Source organism: Oryctolagus cuniculus, chromosome 8 (genome assembly GCF_051225735.1).
Source record: "Oryctolagus cuniculus isolate XC-2025 breed Fujian yellow rabbit chromosome 8, ASM5122573v1, whole genome shotgun sequence".
NCBI classification, from domain to species: Eukaryota; Metazoa; Chordata; class Mammalia; order Lagomorpha; family Leporidae; genus Oryctolagus; species Oryctolagus cuniculus.
In genome coordinates, this window is record NC_142874.1 from 145,833,489 (window position 1) to 145,846,447 (window position 12,959).

At 40.5% G+C, this 12,959-nt stretch overlaps 1 protein-coding gene across 2 annotated transcripts in view; it reads left to right on the forward strand.

Annotated features, from left to right (window-relative positions):
• CSMD1 (CUB and Sushi multiple domains 1) overlaps positions 1-12,959 on the forward strand; it is a 2,062,046-nt gene that overhangs the window by 1,041,222 nt on the left and 1,007,865 nt on the right. For both annotated transcript variants that reach the window (XM_070047233.2, XM_070047234.2), the window contains exon 5: positions 4,259-4,466. In XM_070047233.2, coding sequence (XP_069903334.2) covers positions 4,259-4,466 — 208 coding nt within the window. The remainder of the gene's footprint in view (positions 1-4,258; positions 4,467-12,959) is intronic.

Consider the following 12,959-nt stretch of genomic DNA (forward strand, 5'->3'; position numbering starts at 1 on the left):
TTTGTTTCCATATGACTTTTAGCATAGTTTTTTTTCTATATCTGAGAAGAATGTCATTGTTACTTTGATTGGGATTGCATTGGATCTATAAATTGCCTTGGATAGTATGTACATTTTGATATTAATTCTTCCAATCCACAAACATGGAAGATTTTTTTTTTCATTTTACAGTCTCTTCATCTATTACTTTCTTTAATGTTTCATAATGTTCATTGTAGAGGTTTTACCTCCTTGATTAAATTTATTCTGAGGTTTTTAATTTTTTGTAGCTATTATGAATGGGAATGACCCAAATTAATAAAATGAAAGATGAAATTTCACTCTCTACTAAAAATTGCATTCTCTACACTAAAAATGGCATTTTTAGTATATACAAAGGCTATTGATTTATAGTGTTTATTTTATATCCTGCAACTTCTCTAAACTCTCTTACGAGCCCTAGTAGTCTCTTCTTGAAGTCTTTCAGTTTCCCTATGTATGGGTCATATTAGCTGCAAACAGGGATTATTTGAATTCTTTCTTTCCAATTTGTATCGTTTGATTTATTTTTCTTGCCTAAAGACTGCTAAAACATCTAGATGTATATTAAATATCAGTGACAAAGGTGGGCACCCTTGCCTGCTTCTGGATCTTAGTGGAAAGCTTTCAACTTTGCCCCCTTCACTATGATGCTAGCTGTGTTTTTGTCATATATTTCCCTTATTATGTCGATAATGTTCCTTGTATATCCAGTTTGCATAAGGTTTTTATCATGAAAGGATACTGTATTTTATCAAATGTTTTCTCTGCACCTATTGAGATAATCATATGGTTTTTGTTCAGTTAGTAATGTGATGCATCACATTTATTGATTTGCGTATGTTTAACCATTCCTGCATCCTAGGGCTAATTCCCACTTTGTCTGGGTTAATGATCTTTCTGATGTGTTGTTGGATTCAATTAGCTGGTATTCTGTTGAGGATTTTTGGATCTATGTTCATCAGGGTTATAGGTCCATAGTGTTCTTTCTTTGTTTTATCTTTTTCTGGTATTGGAACTAAGGTGATGCTGGCCTCACAGAAGGGTGGGGGAGAATCCTCTCCCTTTCAACTATTTTGAGTAGTTTGAGAAGAATTTGAATTAGTTCTTTCTTAAAAGTTTGGTAGAATTCAACAGTGAAGCCATTTGGTCCTGGGATTTTCTTTGTTGGGAGGGTCTTTTTATTGATTCAATTTCTAGCTTGGTTATTGGTCTGTTTAGGTTTTCTATGTTTTTATAACTTGACTTTGGTAGATAGTATGTGTCTAGGAATCTATCCTTCTAGATTTTCCAATTTGTTGACATGTAGCAATTCCTGATGATTCTTTTTATTTCTTTGGTATCCATTACAACATTTGCTTTTTCATCTTTGATTTTATTAATTTTGATCTTCCCCCAAAACCCCACCCCCTTTTTATGGTTAGTTTGGACAATGGTATATGAATTAATTTTTTGAGATATCAGCTCTTCATTTCACTGATAGTTTGCATTAGTTTTTTTGTCTTATTTTTGTTTATTCTGATTTTATTGTTTCTTTCCTCCTACTAATTTTGGGTTTGGTTTGTTGTTTTTTGAGGTTCTTGAGATGCATTATTAGATCATTTATATGATACCTTTCCAATTTCTTGATGTAGGCACTAATTTTCTAAACTTCCCTCCTCACCCTGCTTTTCATAAGTTTTGATGTGTTGTTATATTTATACATTTCCAGATTTTTTTGATTTCAATTTCTTCGATGACCCACTGTTCATTGACAATTATGCCGTACTATATTACCTTTATCATAATTACTTTCAATTCTGTAGATGCCTTATAGTATTAATTCGTAAGATTATTATATGCACATAATATTTATATGTGAATATATGTATATATACACAGATTTATACCTTACTGAAGTTCGAGGTGTTATATTTTTCATAAAAAAAGACACCATTCCTCTTTCCTCCAATTTTTGTATTGGAGTGTTTATGTTGCTTAATTTTACTACTAATTTTTTGATCATGTTGCTGCCTCATGACTTTCTGAACTTTTACTAGTAAATTGATTTTTTTTAAATAAGCAATTAGAATTTTTCTAAGCAATCATATTGACAACAGTGAATTGTGGAAAATAATAAAGAAGTTGACATAAATTTTTGAAATGCTAGTCCAAATTACGGGACTTTTTACTGGATCCAGCACCCAAAATGTACTCAACAAATATTAGCTCCAAACCTGGGCTACTTGCCAACTGATATGACTTTTTATTAGACCTCATGTGTATTGCTAACATTCCTGAGGTTTCATACTAAGATACACTCATATTAGGGATATAAATTTACCAGTCTTCTCATGTTTTTTTTTCCTTTGTATTTCAAACTTTTGCTTTTTAATGGATATTAGATAGAATATTATCATTGTTATATTTTGAATGTCTATGAAAATAAGAGATGATTGAGCCTTCGTGTTTAGTTTTAATTAATTGTGGAATTCATTCTTATTTAAATTCTCAGTTCACATCTTGTTGTGTCTTTTCTTAAAAATAGAAGTCTGGGACAGGCATTTGAGCTAGTTTAGCATGCCAGTTAGTGAGCCTGCATCCCAGATCAGAGTGTTTGGGTTCCAAGCTCAACTCTGGCTTCTCATTCCAGTCTTCAGCTAGTGCAAACTCTGGGAGTCAGCAGATAATTATTCAAGTAATTAGGTCCCTGACATCTATATGAAAGACTTGAATTGAGTTCCAGCCTGTTGGCTTCATTTCTGGCCTAGCCCTGGACTTTGTGAGAATTTCAGGACTGAACTAGCAGATGGCAACTCTCTCTCTCCCTCTCAAATGAATGCATTTGAAAAAGCAAATAAATATAGATAATACCACTTGCTATGTTACAAGTGTTTTGTATAGTATCTTTTGACTCAAATTTTAGTTTTTTTTTGTATTTTTTTAAAAAATGACAGAAGTAAATACCTGTAAGTTAATTTTATTAATATCACTTACTTCTAATTAATTGAAATAATACTTGAGATATTATACAAGTAAATCACCTTGCTGCAGTAGCATGCTCATGATTTTATACTTTCAGCCTTTTTAATTTGTGTAAAATGTTTTGTTTGAGGCTTTGTCTAAATTACAGGTTTTTCTCATTTCTATTCAGTTGTTCCAACACACTGTGTTTAGTTATTCCTTTTCTGCTATCTTTTTTTAGCTTTATTGCCATTTCTAAAAATGTTATTTAAGATATCCAACTTCCATGTCTTTCGTATACACAGATTTGGGAACATAGTGATAGTTCCCACCGTAGCCTCCCTCCTGCCCACGCTCCCACCCTTCTTCCTCCTCCCTCTCCTGTCCCTCCACTCTTAACCCTGGCACTTGTGAGTTTTGCTCCATCATGTTCCAGATGTGTGTCCTACAGCCCTCTGCACTGTGAGGATGAATGTTCCCATCTGTTCTCCACACAGCCTTGGCACTCAGTGATGTGTTGGGGTGATGTAACTTCCTCAGCAGGCTCGGTGGGTGTTAAGTTTACAAATAAATAAATGATCAATGAGATGAGATGAAAGTGTTTATATAATCTCAACGTTTGGATTTAAATTAGTACGTTTCATTAATCATCCAACTATAGCATTGAATTTTGATAGCTTTTAAATCCGTTCATCATGACATTTTATCTTTTTATATAATAAAAAGTTCTGTAACTCCTTTTGCATCTTATACTGAGCTGAATTAACTTGTGCAACACAACAAAATCAGAAAATTATAAATTCTAGTAAATTGTATTTTATGATTACAATCATGTATATATGTATTAGGTAGTGATACATGAAAACTACATTACTATTAGAAGTACTCACGAATGTGACTCTGCACAGCTCTTTTATCAGTGTTTAGTGTATCAGTCTCAGTGGTCTTGTCTACTCATCTCCCTGGAGGGGACTGTTTGATTTAAGTTTCAGGAACAATGAGATTCCGTTTGGTTCACTTTTGATTTTGTCAAACTTATTCACCCCCCATCCTGCTCCAAAAAAAGCCAGAAAGCCGTTATTTCTTACAATACCATCCAGTTAACCATGGAGCTGGATTCTTAGATTTTGTAAACCTTTCTGTAGAATTAAATTAGCAAATCAGAATAGATTCTCTTTCAGATTCAGTGTCCCCATGTTGGATTCAGAAACTCGCCCTGGCTACAAGTGACCAGGTGGATGTGCGCTTGTGTGAAGCCATCCTGAACAGAGCTTGCTCTTTGCTTCTGTCCCCACAGCTGAAGGGGCCTGTGGAGGAACCTTGCGGGGAACAGGCAGCTCCATTTCCAGCCCTCACTTCCCTTCGGAGTACGAAAACAACGCTGACTGTACGTGGACCATTCTTGCAGAGCCGGGGGACACCATCGCTTTGGTCTTCACTGACTTCCAGCTGGAGGAAGGCTACGACTTCTTGGAGATCAGTGGGACGGAAGCACCGTCCATATGGTGAGTCCTGGGAAGAGGTACCATCACTCCGTGTGGTTGCCTCTATCCCAGCTCCCCGAGTGGCATTCATGAATGACGGTGACGGGCGTTCTTTGGTCAAACATGAATGTTCATTTTCCGCTTGTTGTTTCAGCTACTAGGAAATCACCTGCATTGCGACTAATTTCAAAGTGTCTGAGATGTTCTCATACTGGTATTTGAAGCTGGAGAATTTTTCTGTTTTGTGCCCTTATCTTAGGCCCCTTCAAAGCAACACAGAAGACAGTCACTAAGTGATCCAAGGTAGTTTTGGATTTAGTCTGGAGTCAGTCCAATGGAAATCAGTGGTTTATATTGCAGAGACTAAGCTTGGCAGGCTGTGCTGGGCACATGTGATTATTCTGGTCTATTTCCCTTCCTCTGTGACGGTGCCCCCTGCTGAGCTACACCTGCAGATAGGCCCATTGCCCCAAGGTGTCAACCCAGGATACATGTGTAATTGACCAATGGATGGACAGTTCTCTAGCATATATGCTAGTGGAGAGAGAGAGAGAGAGAGAAAAAAAAAAGAAAAAAAAACAGGATCCAGTCAATTACAGTCTATTTGGTTTTGCTGGTGTGAGATCCTGAGTAACTTTGGCTGTATATGTAAGTGCATAAATCAAGTAATTGAAAGAGTAGTTGTCGAGAGGCTTAAATGTTATCTCTTAGTCATTGGTTGTGGGTTGAACTGCTTTTGGCCTTAGTTATTTAACTTCTCAGAACTGTAAAGCTTCTTTGGCTGTTTGTTCATGATCCTGCATGATGATCAAACTTATATATTCAAACCTAGAAGGGACATAAACGAAGCTTCGGCAATGGCTGTATAGGTAGAAGAGAACATAGAAGGAGTGATTGTGAATGAGCTTGTAGATTGAGGTGTGAATTTCAGTGCAAAGGTTAAAGGATAAAATCCCAAATGTGGTACACAGTATAACTATAGCCACCCATTTAAACCAGTTATCAAATTTGAGCTTCATTTTATTTGCTTAAATTCCAGCCCCAAAGCTGAGGATTCCTATTCAAGAATAAATCCTTTCTTTCTTTTTTTTTTTAGTTTGTGCATGTGTTAAATGTGATTCTGAGGAACTGAGAAGAAAAAAAAAAAGAAAAAGAAATGTTGTATCTTTGATCTTTAAATTTCATGCACCTTGAATGGCAGTTTTAGATCAGCAAGTATACCCCTCTGCTTGTTTTATTGTACACGACTTGAACACCAAACCACTTATCGGAATTGTTGCCATAAGTCAGTGTTAATGGGACTATATCCTGAACTGATAGCGATGGCCGAGGCAACCCCAGGTTCTGCCACCCACAATGCCTGTCCCCATCGTCAAGTCCACTTGTAGAAAGGAAGACTGTACTAAAACTGTCTCCTCTATTTGATTCATTGACTGAACATCTTCTCAGTGTCTGTTCTCCTCCAATCATTATGGGAGAATGGGGTTATCCCATATCCTTTGTCTTTTAAAGCACATTATTTTTGCTTTTGAAAAATTACTAGAATAGAAAATGTATGGTGACTTATTCTCACAAATTATATGACTGGATGTGGAGGACCTCATAGAAGAGGTATAGGGCACTGACTGATGACTGAACTACCCATAAGATGTCAGCTTGGGAGGGAGGTGGAAGACAGTCTGCAGTCAGTGATGGCTTTTGCCAAACAAACTGAGTTATGTAAAGAGGGGAACATTAGAGTGCATATGTCAATAGCAAAGTCCGAAAAAAATAGAGGGTGTGCTAGACCAAGATGCACTGAAAATGAAACGTGGGAAAGGGCTGGAATGACTCCCAGGCAAGGAAGCAGACCCACTGCAGAGCCCGGAAAGGCTTTAAAGACGTTAACTAGTCAGTCATGTCAGTTTTCTTCCTTTGACTCTTTCCTTTTCTTGCCCTGTTGAGTCCTTGGCTGCTTTCCCTTCCTTTCTACTTCAACTCTGTCTCAGTTGCACCTGCCCATATCTCCCGGTGACCTGACAATGGTAGATTCAATAGAGGGGAGGGGTGCTGGGTGTCCTGAAAAGCATGTTCTGTTGGAGATGTCCTGGGATTGCAGTGTTCAGAGGCTGAAGGCGGAGGTGGCTAATCCTCCCCTGAGGGGGTGTTGGCAATACCAGTGGAAACTGCACCTCTCTTCTCGGTGCCTGGATTCAGACTGGCGGTGTGTCTCCAGGTCTTGGTCGGTGGCGTGTTCCCAGGGGGAGGCTGCACCTTGCGTGTTGGCTGATCCGACTTGCTCTCTTTGAGTGGCCATTACTGGAGGGACCCGGAGTCAGACTGACCCTCGTGGTTGCATTCCCGTGGTGATTTCCCTGTCTTGTTTGATTCAGAAACCTTGTGGGGTCACGTTCATTATTATCCCCTCTGACTACTTTATCTGTTGTGAGTGAAGACACTGAGACGCTCAAAGACAGAGGACGGCAAAGCTGACAGCGTGGCAGACCAGAGACTCCAGCTCAGCACCGCTGATCCTCCACACCTTCTCTCCCCAGAAGCATCCCCCCAAATGAAGTGCAGGTGTGAGCTTTCGTACCTGTGTGAAGCCCAGAGGCGATAACTTTGGGCTGGTCCCAGAGCAGTTGAGTATTGCCTGAGTCCGCAGGCAGTGAGGGGAGACAGAGAGACTGCTTTGGTTTTGTGTGTGTGACATTGAGTGTTTATCATGATTTGGAATAGAAATGTTTTGATAGGGTTGTAGGACTACTTCTAAATGGGGCTCTCATTGTTCAGTCACTCTTCAGTGGAAGCTGAAAAGGAAAAGACTGTTTTCCTAAGTAACTATTGAAACTGACGTGGACACATTAAAATATAAAGCAGAATCAATTGACGCACCCTTTTAAGATTTATACAAATGCACAATATGGCTTCTCTTTAAGACTATTATTTTACTGTAATTTTAGTGACAATCTCTGGAATGTTTAATGGCCCAAATTGGCATATTTAAAAGATTTTCCTATCCCAGAATTGTGAGAAAAATAGGAAGCGGCACTGTGGGTGGACGAGAGCCTTTCTCCCATCCAAGGTCAGGCCACAGAGACAGGCAGGTGGTGCTAATGGCTGTGAGTGAGTGAGTGCACACACATGCATAATTGTCCAATAATCTATTTTTAAAAGACAGGATATACAAGCAAGGGCACTGAGAAGAAGCTACTTGGAAAATTGTTAAGAACAATAATAGGATTAGCTTTATTTTCATTTAATTTGGAGTGAAATTACCAACTCAGCTATGTTTTATGTCAGGGTTGCCATGGCGACAGCAGAGGCAGTCTAAATGCAGTGAATGATGTCATGTGCCAAAATTATCTGTATATTAAAACGGGGTGGGTTAGCGATTTAAATCTAATCGACTCTGTGCATATCAGATGAGATGAGGTTTTCTTTTCCTAGTGAGATTCTAATTTTACGCAGATTGGCTTCTTGTCAGTACCCTACTTTAACAGAGAGCTGCCATTTCTGGTTCACTTTGCAACATGGTCTGGTAGCTGTGATTTTGTTTCTTGCAATTAGAAAGCAACGTGTGGTCACGAAGTGAGCCAAGCATTCTTTTCTCTTTTTTTCTGCACCGATTTGATGGCACAGCCTGTCACTAATAACTCTTAGAAATATCAAGAAGAAAAGAAATTAGTTTTATCTTGGAGTTAACCAACTCTAGTTTCTGCATTGAGATTTGATGGTTACAAAGATTAGGCTTACAGGAAACAACTGAGGAGACATTTACTCTCTTTAAAAACCAGTGCTTCTGTGCCAAAAATAGTCTGACTGCGAATGTGCATAGACTTTAAAAGTGAGGGCAAGGAGGAAGATATGATATGCATCGTGTCATAAATCACACTTACACACATGAATTCCCAGATTTCAGTAGCTGGGAACTGAACCATCAGGATGGAAGCTGGAAGCCGTAGCCTGCCATTTACGACCATGTAGAGTCGGGCACACCCACCTCTTCACCTCCCTCCACACACCCCAGAAGTCTGGCCACTCTGCTTTCCCATTGGCAGAATTCACATCTGAGCCCATGTCTGTAGCCACCCTGGCCAAGGTTCGACTTCCATGACATTAGCATAATGCTTGGAGGGAAGTCTAGTGGGGGGGAATCCAATGGGAGCAGTACAAATGGGACAGTCTCTCTGCCTGGAACCCTTGGGGACAAGCAAAGCAAGACGGCTTCTTGGCTGATCTAGGTTAGACCTGCACATTATAACCTCATTACAGAATCTTACTTTGTGTACTTTGTGATGGTTTCAGGTTTAGGGTCTGTTTTTCACTGACCTGCATGAACCTACTGCTTTGCATAACTGGACTAGGCAAGATCACACTGGATGGGACAAGAAAGGCTTCGTAGCTGCACTTATTTCGTTCACATTAACCCTGCACAATTTCACTATTAAATCAGTCTAATCAGTGCCTCAGTGAAGTCAAAACAAGACTTCAAAGAAGCCGTAGAAGCTGAGTGAGCTTCAAAGAACCCTTGAAGGGTCAATTAATGCCTGCAATGTTTACCCACCTTGTCACTTAATTGATAATTGACTTGGTATATAATTGATTTCTAATGAGGAAGGATTACAGAGGCACACACTGAGTAACAGGCTCCCTGCAATCAATCCTTCCACTCACCAACCCCAAATAAACAAGGGTGAACAAGCCCCTCCCTTCTCACAGAGTTCCTGTTTACTTTGAATTCATTTTACAGAAAAATGTGCAAGTGGCTTCCTCTGATACTAACATCTCTCATAACCATAGTGTAAGTATTGAAACCAAGATAATAACATCAGCACAGTGCCACAAACTGCTTTGCAGGTCTTGGGGGACTTCTGGCTGCTCCACTGATGTCCTTTCTCTGTGGCAGGCTCCATCCAGGTTCACCTGGGGCATTTGGTTCTCACTTTAACCTCCCCCAGCTGGTTTCAATCTTGTTTCCTGTGGCCTTGACTTCCTGTTAACAATTCAGTCCCACCACATCACTGTGGAAAAACAATGGCATCAGTGAAGAACGCATGGAAGACTCTAGAACAGGGTTCTTAGTCCCACCTACCAAAATGCCTGGGTGTGTCCCTTTTTCATATTTTCCATGTTAAATTTGAATTCAATAATCATTTCACAAACTTCTTCTAATGTACACAGCTCAACATTTTTTTATGGAAGGAAGCATTGCATAAGCTAATATTCTCTTTGTGTGTGTGTATGTGTGTGTGTGTATTTGAATTTCTCCTTTTCATGTGTCTCTACCACTAGCTAGAGATCTAAGGACATGATTAACATTTAATTTAGCCCTCTGCCTAAACTCCAATAAAAATATTTTTCTAGCGACTTCTTTGGATTTTGCACTTCTCTGAAGGTTATATTAAATAATAACACTCACTGCAGATTTGCCATGCATCAGGCAAATGTGATGATCGTTACTTTTGCCGCCTGGAGATGCTAAGGTCCCCACTGGATGAATGAAAAAAATGACCTCAGAGGGGTTAAATATTGGATTTCACAGCCATCAGGTACCAGGGTAGAGATATCAGCAGGCACAGTCCCAAGCTAGTTTTCCTCCTTGATTCGAATAAGACAGGATCACTGACTCCATCCTGGGGAGATAAAGGCGGCAGCCCACACGCCACAGTGGTGCTAGAATTCCATCCTCAGAATCCAGCCTGGGTGGATGACACTTCAAATCTAGCTTTAGCTCTGTCCAATATTAGCATGTCACCTTGAACTACTCATTACACTTTCGGTGCTCCTTGTTTGTGTTTTTAACTATAAAGTGAAGTAAGAATCATAACATATGTCTTTCATGTGTATTTGGGGTGTGAGTACAATGGATGCTCCAGGTCTTCTAACATTTGGTATAAGTACAGGGCTGAAGGTTTCACAAGATATCTTCTCAGAGTGAATAGTTGGGCACATGGACACAAACTTGACCCATTCATTGTGTAGGCTGGTGGGGAAAATAATGGCCAATGCCAGACCACTCCGAAACATTGTGACATCCATCCCAAAACTCAGTAGTCAATGAACCAGAAATAGCTGAACTCAATAGCAGCTCCTTCCTTAGAGAGAGGGATTTCTGACCTGATCAATGATGTACTTTCTCAGAAATCATCCATGCTCTATGCATTTTCACCTGGGAACATTCCCTCACACTACCTATGATGGAGACACTGTCCAGGGCACATTACAACCTACAAGCAGCCAAGGATTCCCTGGAATTAAGGCCACAGCCCAGCTGGCTGATAGAAGCAGATGGCTCTGTTCTGTAAGGGCTGTGAGCAGGTGTCGTTTGCAGGGCATTTCCCTGACTCTCCTTGGAATCTCACCTTGTGCCGCGGAGGATGCTGCAGGCAGGGTCATCCGTGTAGGAACTGACTTTGAGGAGCAGGAAGAAGGGGTGATGGAGGGATACACCCACGTACCTTCCTTGTGAAAACGATGAGGAGATTTCATTAGGTGACCCGGGAGTCTGAGGATCCATTTACCATTTTACTGTCTGGAATTAAGCCCGACTTTCAACTGCTTCACATGTTTCTGAAATGTCATTTTAGTAGTTCATCTTAGGTGTCTTTCATTTTACGTGAAATCTATACCAGAAGTTCAATCCAGAATTTCAATGAGATGATGAAGTTAAAAAACAATTTATTAAGAATAAATATCGGCTGGCGCCTCAGCTCACTTGGCTAATCCTCCTCGTGCAACGCCGGTACCCTGGGTTCTAGTCCCGGTTGGGGCACCGGATTCTGTCCCGCTTGCTCCTCTTCCAGGCCAGCTCTCTGCTGTGGCCCGGGAAGGCAGTGGAGGATGGCCCAGGTGCTTGGGTCCTGCACCCCATGGGAGACCAGGAGAAGCACCTGGCTCCTGGCTTTGGATCGGAGCAGCACGCCAGCCGTGGTGGCCATTTGGGGGGTGAACCAACAGAAAAGGAAGAGCTTTCTCTCTCTCTCTCTCACTGTCTAACTATCTGTCAAATAAATAAAAAAGAATAAATATCTATAATACAAGCCATTTGTATAATTTATTATATGGGAACAACTATGGACAACATGTAATTTTTCGCCAAAGGGCTCCCTAAAATTGGTTAGAATAAGGGGCAGTAAAGAGCAGAATGAAGCATCATGGTTCCCAAACATGGGCCCACTGGAAGGATGACTCACAGGGCAGAACTCTCAGTTCTGTCTGCACTGCTCCACAGGCAGACACAGAACCTATAGTTCTGCCGTGGGGTTTCTCTTGTCCCTTGGAGTTCCTTCAAGTTAACCACATTTTACTGAAAAACAAGTTTCCTGTAAATTGTGCAAGTTGTAGGTAATGGAAAAAGTGTTACCACATGTAGGGATTGGATATTATTTCATAAAACATACAAAAAATATCAGCCACAGGTGGTTACAGCTTCTGTATGTGGTCCTTCATCCAGGGAACAGAAAATACAATTAAATTAACATTGTTTTAAAAATTGACCTTTTGAAAGCACACTGTCATTTTATTAAAAGATTTATGAATTCTTTACTTTGGGGGGCAGGGAGAGAATCTTCCATATGTTGATTTACATCCCAAATGGCCCCAACAGCCAGGGCTGGGCCAGGCTGAAGCCAGGAGCTAGAACTCCATCTGTATCTCCTATATGGGTGTAGGAGCCCAAACACTTGGGCCATCACTTGCTGCCTCCCACACATATTAGCAGGGAGCTGGATCAGACGTGGAGCAGCCAGGACTGGAACCTCACCGGCAGCTTAATCCACTGTGCCACAGTGGTGGCCTCAATACACCACCTTTGGAGGAGCCATTGTGCCCATTCTGTGTTAGTCATTCTCAAGAAATGCTCACTGACTCCCATTTTCTCCTGAGATCAGGCAATTTCTATGCTATGAGGTCCAGTTGTACACTTAGATATCTTCATTTACAGTCTCTCTCAAATCCCCGAATGCCTAGTCTTTGTCTTCTTCAAGTGTGCGCAGTTTCGTGGAGGACTGGGTAGCAGAATGAGGTAATTTTGTGCAATCCAACACTTGGCCAGCAGAGATGACCTACGCCTGGGGTCATCTCTACTGGCCTGGGCCATGTAGGCTGGGCATGTTCTCAGGAGGAACAGTAGCCCTGGCCATGAACCTGTCCTCTATGGTGACTGCTCAACAAAAAGACCTACACTGTTCCGATTTCGACTACTTTGAAGGAGTATGGCATCATTACTTCATCGATGCAAAGATCAGAAAGATTCTGAATTTTGTATATTATGAATTTTTGAAGAGAAGAAACCAGAGAAATCGCCTAATCTAAATCTTCAATGTTTGGATAAGAAGAGTGCTTTGTAAATAATTGTTCTGTTGTATTGTTTAGGAAATAAAGAGAAGAAAAAAAGTTAGTACATGTTCAGGACAGATACAATTTTTCCTGAATGTTTGTGATCCATACTTGGTTGAATCCAGGGTGCATGGGGTCCGTGGATACCAGGAGCTGATGGTACTGATCCACTGAGCTTGGTTCTCAAACTTCCAT